This window comes from Pipistrellus kuhlii, unplaced genomic scaffold, assembly GCF_014108245.1.
Source record: "Pipistrellus kuhlii isolate mPipKuh1 unplaced genomic scaffold, mPipKuh1.p scaffold_m20_p_17, whole genome shotgun sequence".
NCBI classification, from domain to species: domain Eukaryota; kingdom Metazoa; phylum Chordata; class Mammalia; order Chiroptera; family Vespertilionidae; genus Pipistrellus; species Pipistrellus kuhlii.
Window position 1 is genome coordinate 5,618,531 of NW_023425482.1, and position 22,800 is coordinate 5,641,330.

Below are 22,800 nucleotides of genomic sequence, written 5' to 3' on the forward strand. Positions count from 1 at the left end.
CCATAAACTTAAACCTTGTTTATTTGGCCCTTATTAGCCTTTGAGTTTGACATGCTTGGTTTAGTGACTTAATTGGCTGCAGAGATTGTGCGTTATGGGACCAGGTTGCCTCAATTTAAATTCTGGCTCTGCTGTTGACTAGCTTAATGTGTTTCTTGATTTCTTGTCTTGATTTTCTCATTTGTAAAATGGGATTAAATATAATGTCGCCATGCAGTTATTGTGAGGAATAAAATGCACAGAGCATAGAGTAAACATTCCACTAATAGTAGTTTTCTTAGCCTATGTAATAAAAGTCTAATATGCTAAATGTCCAGTTGGCCATTCAGCCAGAGTGTAATATGCTAATGCTATGATATTTACTGACCACCAGGGGGCACTCGACCTGTTAACCAGTTGCTATGGCGTGCATTGACCACCAAGGGACCAGGGGGCAAATGCTCCCACTGGTAGGTTAGCTTGCTGCTGGGGTCCAGCCGATTGGGACTGAGCAAGATAAGCTGGACATGCCCTGGAGTCCTCCCGCAGTCCCTCCCCAGCTGGCCAACCTCCTGTGTCCTTCCCTGGCCCCAAGCATGCACCGGTGTGGTCCCTTGGGCTCGCCTGTGCACTCTTGTAATCCATGTTGAGGGCCCCACACCTCAAGGTCCTCTAATTTAAAATAAAACAGTTAAAATAAAACTAAAACAAGAACACAGTTTGATAGTCTACCTAGACTCTAGAGACCGCTAATAGTTATTCTGTACAAGGAGGTAAATTCCCTATACTAAGCTTCATATTTATGGTTTGATGGAATTTTTATATTCAATTTTTGACACTTGGAAAAGTGGAGCCGAATGCCGAAGGGACACTGTTTAGAATGAAAAAGGGCAGTGCTTTTGCACATGGTTTCTGCTTTTGGGCCATGCTATAACCATTCTTGGAGGGAGGGGCCTTTTCTGGTCAGAGAATAAGCCGTTAGACTCAGTATCCTGTCCATTGGGCCTGTGTGATGTTTACTCTCAGGTTTTATGAGAAAAAAATTTCTTTTGCTCGCTCAGTAAATGTCTCAGGGCTGCCTGGTATGATACTATAGCATGTAATTTTATAAGGTGTAAACTTTGAATTACCTCGGGGAACCATTTACGTGCCAAGTTCTTAATACTCTGTACTCTAAGCCCATGGAGTTATTTGATGCTAGAGTATTTTCTGTAAATGGCACCATTAAAAGGGGCCTGGGTGATGGTGAGTGGCAGCTTGCCCTGTTGGAATGCCATTTTGCACATAACTCAGCTGCACTGAAAGCACTCCCTCCCACAATATTGCACATGTATTTTTGTGCTGCATATAGATCTGGCTGAGTACAACATGGGAGTTTTTTAAGACTCCATATTTAGGAGTGATGGCAGTTGAAAAGGCCTGTTGGAGATTCAAATATAAATAGGCTTTTTGAGTGGCTTTGTTTTTCTAAAGGGGTATGTGAATTGTTTTTATAGAAAGATTTTCCCATTTTGGTTACTAAGCACAGTGGCACATGGCTGGTGCTACAAAAAGTAACTTACATCCTTAGTTCCTGGATCACTGGAGGACAAAATACCCATCAGATTTGCGGGCAGGAAGCTGACAGGAGTCCTTACCTGGTGCATCTCAGATGCTGGGAGTCATTTAAGGATGACAGCTTGCTGACACTGTTTCCATAGGTTTGTGGTCCTTTAGATTCACTGCTACTGGACTAACATTGGTAACACTCTGGCTCTCCTGCATAAATATATTGAACTAGAATTGGATAATACTAGTTGCTGAATGAAATCTTTTCCCTAGGCTCTACTTCTAAAGTATCACATCAGAGAATTTATCAAAAAGGAGGTTACATTTTGTCCAGCACATGTGATGTTTTCCTTCTTATCAGCTTCTCTATTGCAGAGTTGTACTGTGGTGGCCTGTTTTCTCAGTACCCAGCACAGAGGGGATGGAGAAGTCATGCCATCTGCTTCAGCTTGTGGAGTGGGACCAGCTCCAAGGAGAGCCCTTTTCCCACTGTGCAGAATACCAGTCTAGGCCAGTGCTGATTTGGTATGAACCTGCAGGTGGTGTCATGGCATACCCAGACTCTCCTTTTGAGCCTAGTTTATTTGGTATTTTTAAAATCATGATTTTGGATAAGAAAATTTGCTTATTAAATTTGTGGGAGAGAGGGTACCCGGCTAGCTCAGTCGGTAGAGCATGAGACTCTTAAATTTGTGGGAGAGCAAATAAGTTGTTGACATATTCAGCATCCAGAAGTATATTTGTGGACCAAATCTAGCAAGAAATATTGAAGTGGATTTGTTAAAATCCATCCATTTATTATAACTCTCAGCAGAGTGGTAAGAAGGAACATATTTCATCATCATAAAGGCCATAATGACAAACCTACACCTACCATCTTACTCAGTGGTGTAAAGCTGAACTTTTTTCTTTAAGATCAGGAACAAGACAAGCATGTTCACTTAGACCACTTCTATTCAACACGATATTTCGTGCACTAGGTGTGTGTGTGTGTGTGTGTGTGTGTGTGTGTGTGTGTGTGTCTCAGCCCCGCCTGTGACCTCTTGCAGTCCGGGACCCCTCACTCCTTACTGCCTGCCTGCAGCAGAGGCAGGAGAGGCTCTCACCACCTCCACTGTGCTCACTAGCTGTGAGCTTGGCTTCTGGCTGAGTGGCACTCTCCCTATGGGAGCCCACTAGTGGGCAGCTCCTGCTTTGAGTGTCTGTCCCCTGGTGGTCAGTGCACATTATAGTGACCAGTTGTTCTGCCCTTCAGTCGATTTTCATATTAGGGTTTTATATTCAACATAGTATTGGAAGTCTTAGCCACAACAACCAGTCAAGAAAAAGAAATAAAAGGCTCCAAATTGAAAAGGAAGAATTAAAACTGTCATTATTTGCAGATGACATTATACTATACTAAAGGCCCAGTGCATGAAATTTGTGCACGGGCGGGGGGGAGGCTGTCCCTCAGCCCAGCCTGCACCCTCTCCAATATAGGACCCTTTGAGGAATGTCCAACCACCCTTTTAGGCCTGATCCTCCAGGGCAGTTGTGGGTGACACAGCTGTCCTCCACTGGGATCGGGCCTAAACGGGCAGTTGGAGATCTCTTCCACAATCCAGGACTGTTGGCTCCCAACCACTCGCCTGCCTCTGCCTGATTGCCCCTAACCACTTCTGCCTGCCTGCCTGATCACCCCCTAACCACTCCACTGCTAGCCTGATCAATGTCTAACTGCTCCCCGGCAGTCTTGCTGACCCTAACTGTCCTCCCCTGCAGACATGGTCGCCCCCAACTGCCCTCCCCTGCTGGCTCGGTCACCCCTAACTGCCCTCCCCTGCAGGCCTGTGTCCCCCCTCAACTGTGCTCTACTGCAGGCCTGGTCCCCTCCTCCCAACTGCACCCCCCTATAGACCTGGGTCCCCCCCAACTGCCCTCCCCTGCTGACCTAGTCTCCCCCAACTGCCCACCTCTGCTGGCCTGGTCACCCTAACTATCCTCCCTGCTTGCCCGATCACCTAAAACTGCCTTCCCCTGGAGGTCTGCTTCCCCCCACCCCCACCCCCCACCCCCAACTGCTCTCCCCTGCAGGCCTGGTTTTTCCCCAACTGCCCTCCCCTGAAGGCCTGGATCTTCCTACCCCCACCCCCAAACTGCCTTCCCCTGCTGGCGTGGTCACCCCTAACTGCCCTCCCTGTTAGCCTAATCACCCATAACTGCCCTCCTCTGCCAGCCTGGTCACCCTCAGCTGCCCTCCCCTGCAGGCCATCTTGTGTCCTGGAATGATGGTCAATTTGCATATTACTCTTTTATTAGATAGGATATATAGAGAGAATCCTAAAGATTCCACCAAAAACGATTCGAATTGATAAATGAATTCAGTAAAGTAGCAAGATTCAAAATTAATATTCAGAAATTGGTTGCATTTTTATACACCTAGCAATAAATTATTTATTTATTTATTAAAAATAAATCTTTATTGTTCAGATTATTACAAATGTTCATCTCCCCCCCCCCCATTGCTCCCCTCCATCAGGTTCCCACCCCCCCATTGTCCTTATCCATAGTTGAACAGTTTTTGTTCAGGCTCTTCCCCGAGAATCATCTCATCAGTCCTCTCCCCTTCCATACCTCTGATTCTATTATATTCACCAGTTCATATTGTTCATCAGGTTTTTTAAATCCCTTGGCTTTTAGTTTCACTTGTTGATAGTTACGTATTTGTTGATCATAATTTTTATCTATCTTCTTCCTCTTCCTAAAGAACTCCCTTCAGCAATTTGGTGGTGATGAACTCCTTGAGCTTTTTTTTATTTGTGAAGCTCTTTATCTGGCCTTCGATTCTGAGTGATAGCTTTGCTGGGTAGAGTATTTTTGGCTGTAGGTTCTTGCTATTCATCACCTTGAATATTTCTTGCCATTCCCGTCTGGCCTGCATGGTTTCTGTTGAGAAATCAGCTAACAATCGTATGGGTGCTCCTTTATAGGTAACTACCTGCTTTTCTCTTGCTGCTTTTAATATTCTTTGTCTTTTGCTCTTGGAATTTTAATTATGATGTGTCTTGGTGTGGTCCTCTTTGGATTTCTTTTGTTTCGGGTTTTATGCACTTCCTGGACTTGTAAGTCTATTTCTTTCACCAGGTGGGGGAAGTTTTCTGTTACTATTTCTTCCAGTATGTTCTCGGTATCTTGCTCTCTCTCTTCTTCTGAGACTCCCATAATTCTGTTGGTTCGTTTGAAATTGTCCCAGAGGTTTCTTACACTATCTTCAACTTACTGTATTCTCTTATCTTCTTGCTTCTGTGAAGGAGTGTCCTCTGGCTCTTTGTGTTTCAAATCTTTGACTTGATTCTTGCTATCTTCCATTCTGTTTTTAGGACTCTGTATAATATCTTGTATTTCAGACAATGTATTCTAGTTGATCCCTTTTCATATCCTCATAGGTCTCGTTAATTTTATCAGCCTTTTCTAGGAAATTCTTGGAAAACCTTATAAGCGTGGTTTTGAACTCTATATCCAGTCGCTTCTTGTCCTTCATTTCTTTTGTTTGTGATCTGTTTCCTTGTCTTGGCATTTTCACATCTTCCTGGAGTTGGTAGGGTGGCTTTGTGTGCTAAGGTGTCCTATATGGTTCAGTGGGTCAGCCTCCCAGTTAGCTGAGGTGTAGCCCTTTGTGGGCTGTGTGTGTAGTCTTGTTAAGCCTTGCTTGTTGTTGGTATCACTGGGAAGCGTTGATCTCCAAGCCAATTGATTATGAGGATCAGAGGTGTCCCAGCTAGGAGGGTTTCTATATTCTGCTTGAATGGGGCGGAGTCTTGGGGTGGCACAGACAAACTTTGTTGAATCCCGCAAGATTGGTTGCAGGAGCGTGCATCTCTTTGGTACAGGCGCAGACAAGCTTTGGATTCCTGTCTGTTCCTCCTTAGGAGAGTTCTGTTCTCAGCAAACGCGAACGAGAAAGCTAGCCACGGGAAGGGCTTCTGTGCTCCGCTTGGATGGGGCGGAGTCTCGGGCGGTGCAGACAAACTTTGGTCAGCCCCTCTCTACGAGGGTGTGTTTTCTGAGTCCCGCAGTGATGGCCGCTGGCTTCACACTTCTCCAGAGATCTCTGCCCACTGCCTGACAGTCTGGCCTCTCCCTGTCTGGGGCCATCTATCAGAGCAATAGGGTACTTCTGTTTTCCTCCCGAACAAGAAAGCTAGCCGTGCATTAGCTGTCCGCCCTCTCCATGCACCAGGAGTAATCCAGCAGCGAACTCGGCCCGCCCTCTCTGTGCTCCGCAAGCAAGCCAGCAGCGAAGTCTGGCGGCCACCTTTTCGCGCGCGCAGTTCTCTGCACCTTCACAGTTCCTGAGGCTCAGCGTGCCTTCTCTCTCCTTCCCAGATGGAAAGCCTCCTCTCAGCCAGCCGTCCGGAGCTTCAGGGCAATGTTTCCCCTGTGTTCCAGTTCTAAATTCAAATTTGTTGTGGTAGGCTGCATTCAGGTGTCTACCCTATGCCGCCATCTTGGTTTCTCCCCTAACAATAAATTTAACCGAGAAAGTAAAAGACCTTATACTTGGAAAACGATAAGACATTGAAGAAAGAAATTTGAAGAAGTTACAAATGGAAGCGTATACTGTGCTCATGCATAGGAAGAATTATTATATAAGCTCACTTTCTTTGGGGCTCTTTCTTTATGTAGATCCAATTTCTGACCTATGTTTTTCTTTGAAGAACTTTTTTTTTTTTTTTTTTTTTTAATACATTTTATTGATTTTTTTACAGAGAGGAAGAGAGAAAGATAGAGAGTTAGAAACATCGATCAGCTGCCTCTTGCACACTCCCTACTGGGGATGTGCCTGCAACCAAGGTACATGCCCTTGACCGGAATCGAACCTGGGACCTTTCAGTCCGCAGGCCGACGCTCTATCCACTGAGCCAAACCGGTTTCGGCCTTTGAAGAACTTTTTAAAAAACATTTTCTTTTCTCTCTCTCTTTTTTTTTTTTTTTTAAAAACATTTCTTACAAGGCAAGTCTGCAGTCATGCATTGCATAATGATGGGGATGTGTTCTGAGAAATGTTTTATAATAGATGATTGTTGTCATTGTGCAATCATCATAGAGTGGTTTACATCCTTAGTTCCTGGATCACTGGAGGACAAAACACCATCAGATTTGCAGGCAGGAAGCTGACTGGAGTCCCTTACCTGGTGCATCTCAGATGCTGGAAGTCATTTAAGGATGACAACTTGCTGACACTGTTTCCATAGGTTTGTGGTCCTTTAGGTTCACTGCTACTGGACTAACATTGGTAACACTCTGGGTCTCCTGCATAAATATTATGGATAGGAAGAATTATTAAAATATCCATACTAAGCTCTAACTGGTTTGGCTCAGTGGGTAGAGTGTCGGCCTGCGGACTCAAGGGTCCCGGGTTTGATTCCAGTTAAGGGCATGTACCTTGGTTGCAGACACATACCCAGTAGGGAGTGTGCAGGAAGCAGCTGATCGATGTTTCTCTCGTTGATGTTTCTAACTCTATACCACTGGTATAGTCTACTGTAGTAAATACTGTAGGCAGTTGTAATATAGTGTTCGGTGTTTGTGCATCTAAACATTGAAAAGATACAGTAAAAATACTATAGTATATAAAAGATAAAAAGTGATACACCTACATAGGGCACTTACCATGAATGGAGCTTGAAGACTGGAAGTCGCACTGGGTGAGTGAGTGAGTGAGCAGTAAGTAAATGGGAAGGCCTAGGCCATTTCTGTCCACTGCTATAACTTTATAAACACTGCACACTTGGGCTACAGTAAATTTAAAAATAACTTTTTTCAACCCTTTTATAATAACACTTGCTTAAAATTTTTATAGCTGTACAAATATACTTTCTTTATATCATTATTCTGTAAGCTTTTATCCATTTAAAATTTTTTAATCCTTATTTTATTTTTTAAGCTTTTTTTGTTAAAAACACTAAGATACAAATACATTAGCTTAAGCCTACTCCGAGTCAGGGTCATCAACATCATGGCCTCCCGCCTCACTTCTTGTCCCACTGGTAAATCCTCTGAGGCAGTGACATGCGTGGAGCTGTTGTCTCCTGTGATAACAACGCCTCTGTCTTCTGGGACGCTTCCTGAGGACCTGCCTGAGGTGTATGAGGAGGTGTCACTCTTTTCTAACATTCGTCCGTGGTGGTTGGCTAGGTTTCTTTCTTATTTTCGTTATACATTTACTTGGAAGCAGATAATAAACATTCCTCTCTATTAAAGAAAACCTTTCAGCCCTACTCGGTTTGGCTCAGTGAATAGAGTGTCGGCCAGCAGACTGAGGGAGTCCCAGGTTAGATTCCAGCTAAGGGCACATGCCTGGGTTGCGGGCTTGATCCCCAGTGGGGATCGTGCAGGAGGCAGCCAATCAATGATTCTCGCATTGATGTTTCTGTCTCTCCCTCCCTCTCCCTTTCTCTCTGAAATCAATAAAAGAAATAAATATATTTCTTTATATATATATATATAAAGAAAACCTTTCAGTGTTGTGGTACATGTTTTCAGCATACTTAAGGAGTTTGTTGAGGTCTGCACTCTCATTGATGTTTCTATCTCTCCCTCTACCTTTCTCTCTGAAATCAATAAAAGAAATAAATATATTTCTTTATATATATATATATATAAAAAACCTTTCAGTGTTGTGGTACATGTTTTCAGCATACTCAAGGAGTTTGTTGAGGTCTGCAAAAATTTCTTGTCAAATTAAATGGTACTCAGTAAGTGCTTGCCAAAGAAATTGGTCTAAAAAGTGGTCTTTTTTTTGTTTTAGGTCACCAGGGGGTCCTTCAGGTCGGAGTGGACATCGTATGGTAGCCTGGAAGAGACAGTTAATACTTTTTGGTGGTTTCCATGAGAGTACAAGGTTAGTGCCAATGGCAGGAAGATTTTTCTTTCCTGGAGCAGTAAGGAGGGAACTTTTATTGGGAAAGACCATTCTGAATACACAAGGAAAATGCTGCCCCTCTCCTAACACCAGGGCCAGCTTCATGGGCATGCAGCTCAGGTAGCCAACCAGGGCCCCACACTCAGGAGGGCCTGAGCTTAGTTTAATGCTCTGCTGTCACTATCTTGAAATTCTTTATTATTGAACAGTCCCCACATTATATTTTGTACTGAGCCCTGTAGATGATGTGGTCATCTTATCTAACACAGGCTTCTCAAACTTGAGCCTCACACAAAACCCCCTGATGGGCTTGTTAAAACTCTGGTTACTGAGCCCCACCTCAGGTTCCTGACTCAGTAGACCTGGGGCCTGGTGCTGCTGTCCTGGGGACCCTGCTGGGGAGTGTAGCGCTAGCTGGTGTTCTGCGGAGGTGCTGCCACTTCTCCTTCAGTGTCATGGTTACCTTAGTATAAGCCACAGTGGGTTCCCAGGCCAACCTAGCAGGGTCCCTGATTGTTTTATTTTTTATTTTTCATTTTTATTTTTATTTTATTATTTTTTTAAAAAAATATATATTTTATTGATTTTGTACAGATAGGAAGGGAGAGAGATAGTTAGAAACATCGATGAGAGAGAGTCATCAATCAGCTGCCTCTTGCACACCCCCTACTGGGGATATGCCCACAGCCAAGGTACATGCCCTTGACCAGAATCGAACCCAGGACCCTTCAGTCCCCAAGCCGACGCTCTATCAATTGAGCCAAACCGGTTTCGGCCCTGATTGTTTTAAACCTGTCATCTGTACAGCTACCCTCTTGAATATCCCTAGTTTAGAATATCCCCATATAGCGAATAGGCTAGCAGTATTCATTTTGCCATTATAACACAACAACATTTTGGGTAAAATGTCTACACTGTTGTAACTCCTGGTGAAGGCCATGTTTGCAATGATTTTCCTTTGACCATGACCATGTCAAAGAAGGTGGATGGGTGCCTTTTTCTGGGTGCCTCATTTTCCACTCTCCTTTCTTTTCTTTTAAAAAATAGCATAGTTTGCCTGGTGGGCGTGTTTCAGTGGTTGAGTGTTGACCTATGAACCAGGAGGTCACAATTCCTGATCAGAGCATATGCCCAGTGTGTGGGCTCGATCCCCTGTGGGATGTGCAGGAGGCAATCAATCAGTGATACATCCTTCCTCCCTCCCTCCCCCCTCCCTCCGTCTCTCTTCCCTTTCCTTCCTCTCTGAAAGCAATAAAGAAGTAAAAAATAAGAAAATAGCACATTTATCAATTTGTTAGTTGTGGTGCCCCACTCACATTTTTGTCAAATTAAGATCCCTAGCCGGCTTGGCTCAGTGGATAGAGCATCAGCCTGCAGACGGAAGCTTTATTACAACCAATTCCAGCCAAGGGCGCATGCCTGGGTTGGGGGCTCGATCCCCAGTAGGGGGCGGGCAGTAGGCAGCCAATCAGTGATTCTCTCTCATCGTTGATGTTTCTAGCTCTCGCTCTCTCTCCCTTCCTCTCTAAAATCAATAAAAAATGTATATATTTTTAAAAAGAATAGATCCTTACATATATATGTTAAGAAGGCATTTGGTTAATGAAGAGTGAGTGTTGTAATTTTTCCCCATTCCCCCATTTTAGGCTGAGGATTGTACTATAGATTTGGTTCTATTAAAATTTCCTCATGAATAAAGAATACTTTTATTACTTGAGAAACAGGGATATAAATTCTTAAATTCTTTGGAGGGGATTTTAAAAGTGTAATTCAAATTAAGCAAGGAGTCAGTTTGTATCCTGGAAGGCGTAACTTGGTTGTAATAAAGCTTTAGTTTTATGTCTTGTCATACAGTTTACCAAAGTGTTTTTTTATTTTTATAAATTCTCTTCAATTATCATCTTAAAATAAAGTTGAGGAAATCAAAATAATAAGTAATAGAATTTGTCCTCAACCAAAGATTGCTGGTTTTCAGTGTTCTGTCCTCTTGCCCTCACCCTGGCTCACAGCCCCAGGTCTGCCTCCTGTCAAATAGGTGTTTGGCTAGTCATTGCCATTTTGGGCAAGAGAGCCTGAGCTATTTAAAAAAAAAAAATTTATTATTATTTTTATTGCTGAGAGAGAGAGAGAGAGAGAGAGAGAGAGAAACATCAATCTGTTTCCTCTTGCACACACCCTGAGAGAGAGAGAGAGAGAGAGAGAGAGAGAGAGAGAGAGAGAGAGAGAAAGAGAGAGAGAGGGAGAGAGAGGGAGAAACATCAATCTGTTTCCTCTTGCACACACCCTGACCGGGAGGAACCCATAAACCTGGGCATGTGCCCTGACCAGGAATTGAGCTGGCAACCTTTCATTGCACAGTACGATGCTCAACCAACTGAGCCACATCGGCCAAGGCATGAGCTATTTTTAAAAATTGATACCCAAGCAATTGTTGTTTATATTTATTCTTGGAACTTTAAAGAAACACAAACAATTGTCAAATATAGACGTGGGGAGTCATGATTTTGTCAGTGCATTAATTCAGCACCTCCTATGTGCGGGACAGAGCGTGTATCAATACAGCCTCTCCTTGCCCTGGCCAGTGTGGCTTGGTGCTTAGAGCCTCGGCCTGCCCACTGAAGGGTCACAGGTTCCATTTCCAATTAAGGGCACCTACCAGGGTTGCAGGTTTAATCCCGCCTCCGTCAGGGCACCTGCGGAAAGCACCCAATCAGTGTTCTCTCTGGGTGGGGGGGTGGGGGGCATTCGCTCTCTCTCCCTGCCCCCTCCTCCCTCTCTTGTTCTCTACCTTTCTCCCTTTCCCCCCTCTCTCCTACCTCCCTCCCTCTCTTCCCCTCTCCTTCTTTCCCTCCCTCCTCTCTTTCCCCATCCTTACCCCCCTGCTTCCCTTCTACTCTCTCTTAAAAAAAAAAATCATTGGAAAATATCCTCGAGTGAGGATTAACAACAACAACAAAAATATAGCCCCTCCTGACACTTAGGTTATAAAGTGAATCAAATTTTATAGTGGTTGTAACTTGCAACCATTTCAGAATTAGAAAAATTTTCAAAGCTGTTGTCAACTGTTACCTTGTTTAAAATTATTATTTATGAAGTATTTCGAACACAGAAAAAAACCAAACTAGAACAGATAGTTGTATAGTTGCCATCCATAATAAATGAGTTTGACTTTTAAATACAAAATAACAGTTTATAGTTATTGTATGTGCAGAACAGAATTTTTTTTCCCCCCTCTGAGAATCTGCAGTGTGAAATCTGAGGAAATAGTGGAATGTGGTGAAGTCTTTTAAAAACTGTAAGCCTCCCCTTCCTCGGTTTATATGTGCACCTGCAGAACGGTGCAGTTGGTCGTGGTGCCAGTCAGGAAGGCCACCAGGTGACTTGTTCTGTTTCAGATGCCATGCTGTGCACAGTGTTTGAAGATAGGAATAGGTGAGCAGACCGGCCTTGCGCTGTGGTCCTTCTGCTATGGAGTCCCATCTTGGATTATTAGAATGCTGTAGAAAAGACAGAAATCCCTTCCCACTGGGTGGCCGACCACTTTCTTCGTGTTTTCTTTTAAAAATTAGAACTAGGCTCTCCATTTTGAATAGCTGGAGAGTGTCTGTTATTCTTTTGGTGTAGTTTTGACCTGTGGCCATCTGTAAAATTTTCATGTCAGGACACAGCATTCTCTCTGTGACCCAGACAGAGCTGCCGCTTTCCCCACACTTGGGCTCCCCTCACAAGGCCCCTTCTGCGTCTTGAGTTCTTTGTCACTTAAATCTCAGGAACATTAAGCAGGGCAGGGCCAGTGCCTCCTGGATCACCTTAACCATGTCCTCGTTGCCTGTGCTTACAGAGTCAAAGTATTTGCCTCTGGCATCTTTCTGTTTCAGGTCTTCGTAGTCCCGTCTTCCACCCAGTTCAGGGTTTCTTCACAGTCCTTACCAAGCTGTAAATACCTCTGTCCTGAGTATTCATTTAGGTCTATGTTTCATTGTTGAGCTTAAAATTACACTCATAGTAATCTAATGTAATTATTTTGCAAGATTATAACTTATTTTTAAATTCTCACCCAAGAAAACGTGACTTTTTTTTATTTATTTTTTTATTGATTTGAGAGAGAGAGAGAGATTGACGTGAGAGAAAAACATTGCTTGCCTCCCATGTTTGCCCTGACTAGGGATCAAACCCACAACCTGGTTATGTGACCTCAATGGGAATCAAACTCTCAACCTTTTGGTATATGGGACAACACTCCAACCAACTGAGCCACCTAGCCAGGGCTGTAAGATTGTGATTTTATAAACTATGTAAGGAAATACGGTATAATTTTCAAATTAAAAAGGCTTTCAGATTCAGGCAATCACTGTGCTTCTATAGTCTAGCATTTTTATTTTCAAATGCCAACTCGCATATGTTTCTTGTCCTATCATGAACTTAAATTTTAACTAAACTGATTACATATAAGTGCTGGAAAACTTATCTTTAATCTAAATTAGGTTTGCTTTTTAATGTCACTGCCTTTGTGTTTGTGTGACTCTATTATAACCAGAGATTACATCTATTACAATGACGTGTATGCCTTTGACCTGGACACATTCATGTGGAGCAAGCTGTCCCCATCTGGGACTGGGCCCACACCCAGATCTGGCTGCCAAATGTCTGTCACTCCCCAGGGCAGCATTGTCATCTATGGGGGCTACTCAAAGCAGGTAAGACCTGGCATGTAGGAGAATACAGTAACTTCCATATTTTCATCAACAATGAGAACTTATTACATATTATTTTCATATAAACGATTCCTTTTATTGAATTAGAAGTGGACAGAGATGGTGTTAATTTGCTCCAGTCTAATCTATACGCCAAAAAATGCTGCAGTATGAATAATTCTGTATGTGGGGATCTAATGCTATGATAACAATGGAGGGAGAGCAGTGCTGGTGGGTTTGATGTGTGAGGGCACACCGTGTGAAGGACATGCCAGGAGCCAACGGAGACCCTCTAGTGCACATGAACCAAGAGATGTGCACGAGAAGGTTCAGGTGCCTGTCAGCACTGCTTGCAGATGAGAAAAGAAAATGCCCACTAGTGATAGAAAGGGGAAACAAGTCATCAAAACGTGCAGCCACAGAATGACTTGAAGTGAAAAGGTGAAAGTTCACTTGACATGTTGTGCCAGATGGTTCATTTGGGGACCTCAGCCAGCCCTGCCTGGTTTTGAAAAATTACTGCCATTGTAAATCCAGGGGAACCAGGAAAAAATTCTGATAACTTTATAAATCCAACTTCCCACTGGTCAAGATGCTGAAAGTGGCAGGCTAGAGAACAGAAGGCATCTTGCCTTCTCCTCTGCTCCAGACACGTGGGCCAGAAGAATCCACTGCATTTTAAAGTACAGTAGTACCCCTTATGTGTGAGGTGTTTAAGACTCCTAGTGGATGCTTGAAACCATGGAGAAGACCAAACCCTATGTATACTATATTCTTTCCTATACACACATACCTGTGATAGTTTAATTTTCAAATCAGACCCAGTAAGAGATTAACAACACTAATAAAGTAGAAAATATCATTCTATATAATAAAAGCTTAATATGCAAATTGACTGAATGGCAGAACGACTGGTCGCACTGACCACCAGGGGGCAGACGGTCAATGCAGGAGCTGCCCCCAGCCCACAGGCCCCAGGCCAGCCAAGTTGGGCAGCAGGCTCTCCCCACCCTCGCCCTGGTCGCCCCGCAGATGGAGGTGATCAGCAGTGACAAGTGGGCAGCGCCAGGCCCTGCCAAGGCAGGTGTCAGTGGGGAACCCTGATTGCCCTGCCAACTGCCCTACATAGTGGCCCTAATTGCTGGCCAGGCCTAGGGACCCTACCTTAGCATGAATTTTGTGCACTGGGCGTCTAGTAATATAATAAAAGCTTAATATGGTAAGTGTTTGACCATTCATTCGACCATTGATGACTTGCATTATCCACTAAGGGGTAGATGCTCCAGCCGGTAGGTTAGCTTGCTGCTGGGGTTTGGCTGATCAGGACTGGGTGAAACGGGCTGGACATGCCCTGGAACCCACCTGTGGTCCCTCTCCAGCCCTGACCGTGCACCAGTGGGATCCCTTGGCCTGGCCTGTGCTCTCTCGCAATCTGGGACTCCTCAGGATGTCGGAGAGCTGATTTCGACTGATCCCTGCAGACCAGGCCAAGTGACCCCACTGGTGCACGAATCCATGCACAGGGCCTCTAGTACTGTAATAAAGGTTATATGCATGTTCCCTCCCTCTCCATCAATTTTTATTCCTGAATCTGTGTAACCACTTATTTTAGGGGATTCCTTGCTGAAGTCTTTTTATAACCTCAATGCTTTCTGGCACAACATGTCAACACATTTTCTGTTTATGTCTTCCACCCACAGTTTTAGTGCCTTCCATCTTAACTAACTTACATGCTACTGTGGCCTTAACTTTTCCAATTTGAGATACAGTAGCAAAAGTAGCATGACTTTCTTTTTCCTTCTTCACTATTTCATGGTCAGAAGACTTTTCTTAATGTAGATCTTGACAACCTCAACATACAGGTTTTTTTTTTAAATTAAATCAGGAACTTTCACCTTTTCACTTCATGGAAACGCAGCTTCTTTTTGCATATCTCAATCGCCAGCATCAATACTCTTGTGCTTTGGGACATTATTAAGTAAAATAAGGGTTACTTGAACACAAGCACTGTGATACCATGACAGTCTGTTTGATAACAGATTTGATTAAGCGAAGAATGGTCAGTGGAGAAGTGGCGGACAAAGGAACAATTCACATCCCGGGTGAGACTGTGTGATGTTTCATCGCACTATTTCATAATGACTTGGAATTTAAAACTTATGAATTGTTTATTTGGGGAGTTTTCCATTTAATATTGTGGGACTGTGGTTGGCCACGATAACTGAGACTGGGGAAAGTGAAACTGTGTAGAGGAGACTGCAGTTCATCCTCCTGTGTCTGGGAGGATGCCTCACTTGTATGCCGAGCCTCCTCCTGCTGTCAGCTGTGTTGCTGTTTCTCAGCTCTCAGGGCAGGAGTTTTCTGTTTGCACAGCCCCTAGTTTGGGTGTGTTGTGTGGCTGTTTTATTTGACCCTGGAAAAACAGGTAACTTGAAGTTCACTTCTCCCTTTCAGGGTTTTTCATTTTGTTTGAATCGTGACCAGGTTGCAGCTACTTTTGTGGAAGCTCCCCTGCCCTTTGGCAGTAAAGGTGGGAATGCCCCAGGGAGTGGAGAGAAGTAAGGGCTCTTCCGAGTGGAGTTGGTCAGTTCTGACTTTGGGTCTCTGGAGTGCAAGGCCTTTGCTTACCTCAGGGCTGTCCCTACCTTTTCCAGGGACCAGACTGCACTGAATGTGGGGGTGTGGGTGGCCTGGGGCCTGCTCTCATGACAATCAAAATGAGTCCATCTCTGAGTTTCAGACTGTTTGAGGACAGGAGTGTAGTGCTTGTGTGCGGGCTGGGATGGGGGAGGATGGTATGGGTGCCCACTGCTGGTGTCCGGGTCTCAGATAGATTGAATCATTTCAGAAACAATGGAAGTTTTTTTCAACTTAATGTAACACCTGTTACACATCTCTCAGATGTCGTTGGGTTCCATTAATACTGTATTAGACAGAAATGTATGAGTTCTGCTCTGTAGAGTGAATGCCTGGGTTACTCCTTTGTGGCTTCAACGTCAAATCTCCTGACCTGCTTAAAGGAGGCGGCGATCCTCCTTCTGAAGAGCCTGGCCCCTCAGTTCTGACTCCCTGGATGGGAGTGGGACATCCCCAAATATCCCTGCAGATTCTGTTTCCTCTCCTAGGGGAGCTTAATCCAGTGAAGAGACTAACTGGGCAGATTAAAAACCAGTGTGGTTTGCATTGATAGAAGCTGTGGCACAGGTGATCCACAATAATAGAGCAATACTAGGCAGCTTTTTGTTTCCTTTGAGGACAAGGAGGTTGGGTTTTGGAGGAAGTCACAACACTTCAGGAAAATAAACTGCTATAAAGGAGGCATTAGAATCCTGCTGGGGTGTGCAGACCCCTTAACTAGTCAGTTCCAGTTGGAAGGATGTGGCATCCTTGTCCCCCGGCCACAGCCTGGCTTGTCACTGTGGAAGCTGTGGACTTGGTGAGCTAGTAGCTCTTCTTAGGAAGGGTCTGGCTATTAAGCTTCGAGGGGATGGATTTAAATGTTATGGCATAAAAGGTTTCCCCCCACCTCCTTAGACTGTTAATTCTGAGAAGAAATCATTGCTGTCAGCAAAACAGTACAGTTAATGTTGGCAGGTGCAGTGACGACAAGGAGGCCAAGAGAGAGTTTGGCTGGAGCACAGCTGTTATCTGAGTTTCTATGACAAATACAGATGTCACTGAATTCCTTCACTGTCACGCCAGTGGGGAGACCGCTGGGTGTGAATTTAGTTCCTAAAAATGCTGGGTCTTTTGGTCTGAAAGGGTAAGCATGGAAGTGGTGGTCATTATTTCCTCTGTGTTAACCTGCTAGAAAAAGAATATCTAGTCTCAAAAACTGTAACATGCAGAAATTGCACCAATTGAACATGCAGATATTTCCAGAAGGAAAACAAGAGGCTTGCACCAGTTTTGATTTTCTGCGATTCCAGCTGTTCCCCACGCGTGACCCATGTTGATCCTCCTTGGTTTGAGGATGTTCGGGTCACCTGTTTTATCCATGGACACTGGACTCCTCCCCCTTACAGTAAATACAGTACATACTCATTAGTTAAAGGAAAAAGGAATTATCCATTCTTTTAACATTTCCTGGCTTTGTCAGCTGAGTGGCTGATAAGCAACAGCACCCAGTAGCAGTGAGCGCCAGTGTTCAGGTCTTGGTTCCTAACACCACCTCCATGAACCAGAGCCAGTGCTCCTTGGAGAAATGGCCCACTCTAGAACTGGAGCAAGAAATACTCAAGATGAGTCTGGAGCATCTTGTAATATCAAGGGACTATTTGTAAGAAACCACATTGATGGAGTGTGTCAGAGGGACACAGGAGCCAACTGAAAGAGCTCCCAGAGCCAGAGCTGGGACCATTTGAGCAACAAAATGAAATGGTATTGGATTATGACCCACCGTGTAATATAGATAATTATGACGCCATACGATTATAAACAAGTGATTGAATAGATAAATTGGGGAAGAGACAAAACTCCTATGCAGGATTCCACAGAGACGGGAACAGTACCCCTCCAGGAGGCGGAGCACGACTTTCCTCTCGGTTAGTGGGGCTTCAGAGTGTGTGGAACGCTGTGGTGGGGTGGGGTGGGGTGGGGTAGGTCTCTTGACAATGGAGAAACCTGACAAATACATCTCAGCCAAGTGGTCAAGGTCCACAATGGCAGTGGTAAGTCATGGTGACAGCTTGCACCTGTGATATAATGTGATGAGAAGGATGCTATACCTTTGAGATCCACCACCCAGTAACCCACAACCCTGTCTGATTGTGAGAAAAGCACTGGATAAATTCTAATAGAAGGACATTTTGCAAAACTGCCAAGGTCATCACAAAGCAAGTCTAAAAAACGGTCATGTCCCAGAGGAACCAAAGGATTCATGACACTAAAACAAGGGTCCTAGAACAGAACGGGACTTTAGGGAGACACTAAGGGAATCCGGACAAAGGATTACTTCAGTTGATAGTAATTTGTCTATATTGGGTCATTTATTGTGACAAATGTGCCACACTAATGTAAAATGTTAACTGTAGGGGAAATTGGGTGTGGAGTATGTGGGAATCCTCAATAATATCTCCTGATTTCCCCCCCTGCAAATATAAAGGTATTCTGAAATTAAAATTTTATTAAAAATAGGGAATTTAAAGTACAAATAACAATAAGTTAAGACTTACTGAAATCCTTCCACCCAGGATAATATTTGCCAAGTAACTTCTGAGACACCGTTAGTGTTTAGATAACAGCTGAGACATGAGGCCTGGAGGATGTTGCCATGGAGAATGAGGTGTCTGGTCTGGCTGGGTAATGATAGCAATTTGAAGCTAGACTCTGGCCTGGTTCAGACACCTGGGCTTGTTGTTTCAGAAGCTCAGAAAAATCTGACTCACGTGATTTGAAGGATGATGGGAATTGAAGATACGCAGGGACTGAAAGTGAAAGGATAGCTGTATTGTGATAGCATTGCAGTCCCATGGTGATCTCCAAAGAGCTCCGTCCATTTAAAGCAGGATGGCTGCGGAAGCCAGAGGAAGCTCCAGTGAGGAAGCATAGAGTGTTTCTAGCATGACTGTGGTTATTAGAAGGCAGATTTTTAAAATCTGAAATCTATTTTTAGATGTAGATGGTGCCCTGTTAGTTCTCACACGACTCCTCTTTTCCTTTTGCAGAGAGTCAAGAAAGATGTGGACAAAGGCACCCAGCATTCAGATATGTTCCTGCTGAAGTCTGAGGAAGGAAAAGAAGGTTCGGGTGCTGTGAGAGGATGGGCCTGTGGGTGGTCTGCATGTGGCTGCAAAAGGCAGGGCAGAGAAACGGAAGCCCAGCTGCCATTCTGGTTGTAGGGTTGATGGTCAGTGCACAGGCCATCCTCATCCATGAGCAGGCCAGGCCAGGCCCTCCATAAACAACCCTAAGTGTCCACAGCAGAGGCATCTGAGGAGTCTTGATCCTTTGGGGAGTTCAGGATGGACTGGCTTGAACACACTGTCAAACCATGAACTCCCCTTTGCAGAGAGCAGGAACCACAGCTTTCTCGTCATTTCTCTTGTCCTTGCTAATGAGCAGGGACTGATGTTAGGATATAGACTTCTGGACCACTTAACGTGGGGTTGACATCCCCAACGTTCACTTTTAAAAGTTCCTTTACAAAAAGCAAGGTTGTAGTTCATTTGTGTGATGCAGATCTTGTGATGAGAGGACTGGACTAGACTGAAGGGATCCAGCGTGATCAGGGTCTGCTTTATGACCTGTAGTGAATTACTTCATCTCCCCGGGAGATCTGTCTTCTGTAAAATGAGGGGATGTTGTGCAGAATACCTTCATCTCTTTCCTGTGCTAAAATTCTCTCAAGGCTTCAGAAATGTTCCTACCCAGGTGTTTCAGGTGCCAACCACACACATTGCACCACTGGTGAGGACATCTGTGTTTCCAAGTGGGAGCTAGGTTTAGAGTCATGAAGTAATTTAACCCAGTTTACACACATCAGTGGACTTGAACTTGAAAGCTGAACTGTGTTCTAGGCAGTGAGACCCCCAAGCCTGTGTTGCCTCTGCATCCTGGCCTTCAGGCCCTTACCCCCCAGTGAGAAGGACATGTGCGTTATGAGCTGGCGCACACTTGTGCGCATGTGTCATACTAGTATGTCTTACCTGGCTATGTGCAGGGCCCTCTGACGTGTATCCTTTTCTATTTCCTCAAAGCATTAATATGCTGGTGGTAATGAATCGATCTCATGGCCCACTAGTGGGTGCAGCCTGGAGTTACCCCTTGGCTATGTACACCGTAGGAGGACATGTAGGCAGGACAAAATAGGATGTTTTCCATTTGCTGCTTCTGTTAAGTTTCTTCTTTTTTAAATATATATATTTGTTTATTGATTTCAGAGAGTGAGATAGAAAAACCAGTTATGCAAATCATAACTTGGCTGCCTCCTGCATGCCCCCTACTGGGGATCAAGCCTGCAATCTGGGCATGTGCATAGGTCGATGCTCAACCACTGAGCAACACCACTGGGCTGTTAGGTTTCTTTTTAATGTTCGTTGGAGTGAAAATCTTGGTTCTTCTTTCTAGATGTGATGAAAACTTTCCCCTACATTTCACGCTAGGTTGCATTTTTAGGCTGATCATAGAAATTAAACACAAGCTAGAGGGAAGAGCATAAAGTGGTGTGGCCTGTGGGCATGCAGCCATGACCATGCAGCCCACAGAGGAGAAAGGGAGGGTGGAGTGCGGGTCCTGCCAGGGTGCAGCGTGGGCCTCTCCCAGCACTGGGCGTGCCAGCCTCCATGCCTCTGTCTCATCCCTGCCTCCATCCACAGCTGGAAAGAGATTCTAGGGCGCAGTGTTTGGAGGGTTTGTGAAAAAGGCACCCCAGTGCAAACGGAACCTTAAGGAAAAGAATTAAATTTGGAGTAGTGAGATGTTGAAAATTGTGTTTTGTTTTTCTGCAGAGGGAGCAAAATGAGTGTTGATGGACTTTTAGCCACAGTTCTGCATTTATTCATCTATCCTAGTCTCTGGGGGAGCAGGGACATTTGTGCCAGTGGCTGGTTCTTGCTTTCCCTCCATCCCTCCATCTTACCTCAGCTCCTGCTTTCTCGTGACAGGCAGATGGGTGTGGACTCGGATTAACCCTTCAGGCACCAAGCCCACTCCCAGGTCTGGCTTTTCTGTGGCCATGGCCCCAAACAGTCAGACACTGCTCTTCGGGGGTGTCTGTGATGAGGAAGAAGAGGAGAGCCTGGAGGGTGACTTCCTCAATGACCTGTACTTCTACGATGCCACCAAGAACCGCTGGTTTGCGGGACAGCTGAAGGTACAGTTGGGCTCCAAAGTGGTTTCCATGGTGTGTCGTGCACCAGACAGGCAGCTTGACACGGCACCTGGCTCTTGCCTCTGCAGGTGATACTGGGTAGAGGCTGTGTGGTCTTGTTAGCCAGTTCTGCCTGCCAGGCCAGGTGTTGAGACACCAGGCCTCTGGGTCCCTCTAGGGCTCTGTGAGCTGTCACTGTAAGCAGGGAACCCATCACCTCTGTCCCTGCTCTGGCATCAGTCCCAGTGGTGGGCTCCGTCCCCTTAGTGTGATCCCCAGCGGCTTTGGGCCTTGAGCTGACAAGGTCAGGTCAGCGGCCACAGAAATAGGGCTTGAGGGAGGGAGGTGGCACTTTGTGACAGACTCAGCCCAGGTCGAAGGGCCCCTGCTGAGAGTTGGGTGAGCATGAGGGCCTGTTTCTGGCCTCGCCACCTTCCACATTCTCTGAGGAGTGACACCGGGTGTACTCTTCAAGGGGCAACCCCAGCAGGTGGATTAGGGGTACAGCCCAATGCTGTTTGCCCAGCACCCGGGGTGGGTGGTGCTCTCCATGCACTCTGGTGCACAAAGCTCCATCTGCCGCTAAAGTGGGCTGCCCTACTTTTTGTCAACAGGGGCCCAAGTCAGAGAAGAGGAAGCGAAGGCGGGGCACAAAAGCAGAGCCTGAGGGAGCCAACAAGCAGGAGTGTGAGGAGGCCAGTGCCCAGGCACCCCTGGAGGTGGTCAGAGAGGTGATCACAGAGGATGGAACAGTGGTCACCATTAAGCAGATGCTCACAGCCCCAGGGCCATCAAAACAGCCACAGTCTGATGAGGACGATAGCCCAGAGGAAGCAGGTGGCCCCTTGGTGGAGCCCCGTCCCCGCTCCAATGCCATGCTGGCCGTGAAGCATGGCCGACTCTACCTCTATGGCGGCATGTTTGAGGCCGGTGACCGCCAGGTCACGCTCAGCGATTTCTACTGCCTTGACCTGCATAAAAAGGACCAGTGGATGGTGTTGGTGGAGGCAGATCCAGGTGAGCTGTGGTGGGGTAAGCATCTCCTTTGGTTGGGGTGAGAGCACTCTGAAAGCATCTTCGTCAAGTCTGCCCCGAAGTACCACCCTGTGCCGATGGGCTGGTTGCTATCTGGCTGTACATGTGGGGGTAGACACTGGTCACGGGGGAGTGACACCATTCATGTGAGCCTCAGGACTGTCCAGGCTTTCCATAGATGCAAAGCAGATTTTGCCTGTGGCAGCTTCCCATTGTGGGCAGCCTGCTGTGTGCAATTGAGCCTACCAGGCAACCCCTTCCTGTCTGTGAACTGAACCTCAGGGCCTCGTTTACTCTCTCATCCTTCATTCCTCACTTTTACATTGTACCACAGGCTCTCGCTAGTGCTACATGCTCATTTTTTTTAAAAAAAAGTTAATCTTTATTATTCAGATTATTACAATTGTTTCTCCTTTTCCCCCCCATAACTCTCCTCCACCCTCTACCCTTAACTCCCCCACACTGTCCTTATCCATAGGTGTACAACTTTTGTCCAGTCTCTTCCCACACACCCCCAAACCCCTTTCACCATGAGAATGATCAGTCCACTCCCTTTCTATGCCCCTGTTACTGTTATATTCACCAGTTTATTCTGTTCCTCAGATTTTTAATTCACTTGATTTTTAGATTCATTTGTTGTTAGATATGTATTTTATGTTCATAATTTTTATCTTTAATTTTTTCTTCCTCTTCTTAAAGAATACCTTCAGCATTTCATATAATAACTGGTTTGGTGGTGATGAACTACTTTAGCTTTTTCTTATCTGTGAAGCTCTATCTGACCTGATAAATGATAGCTTTGCTGGGTAGAGTAATCTTGGTTGTAGGTT

The 22,800-nt window shown here is 45.2% G+C and overlaps 1 protein-coding gene across 9 annotated transcripts in view; it reads left to right on the plus strand.

Moving 5' to 3' along the window:
• KLHDC4 (kelch domain containing 4) overlaps nucleotides 1-22,800 on the plus strand; it is a 47,450-nt gene that overhangs the window by 21,015 nt on the left and 3,635 nt on the right. For 7 of the 9 annotated variants that reach the window (XM_045582622.1, XM_036440503.2, XM_036440501.2 and 4 more), the window contains 5 exons: nucleotides 8,318-8,410; nucleotides 12,969-13,128; nucleotides 18,792-18,867; nucleotides 20,730-20,938; nucleotides 21,550-21,952. In XM_045582622.1, the coding sequence (XP_045438578.1) occupies nucleotides 8,318-8,410; nucleotides 12,969-13,128; nucleotides 18,792-18,867; nucleotides 20,730-20,938; nucleotides 21,550-21,952 (941 nt within the window). The remainder of the gene's footprint in view (nucleotides 1-8,317; nucleotides 8,411-12,968; nucleotides 13,129-18,791; nucleotides 18,868-20,729; nucleotides 20,939-21,549; nucleotides 21,953-22,800) is intronic. The other 2 variants (XM_036440504.2, XM_036440502.2) reach the window with 1 other exon arrangement.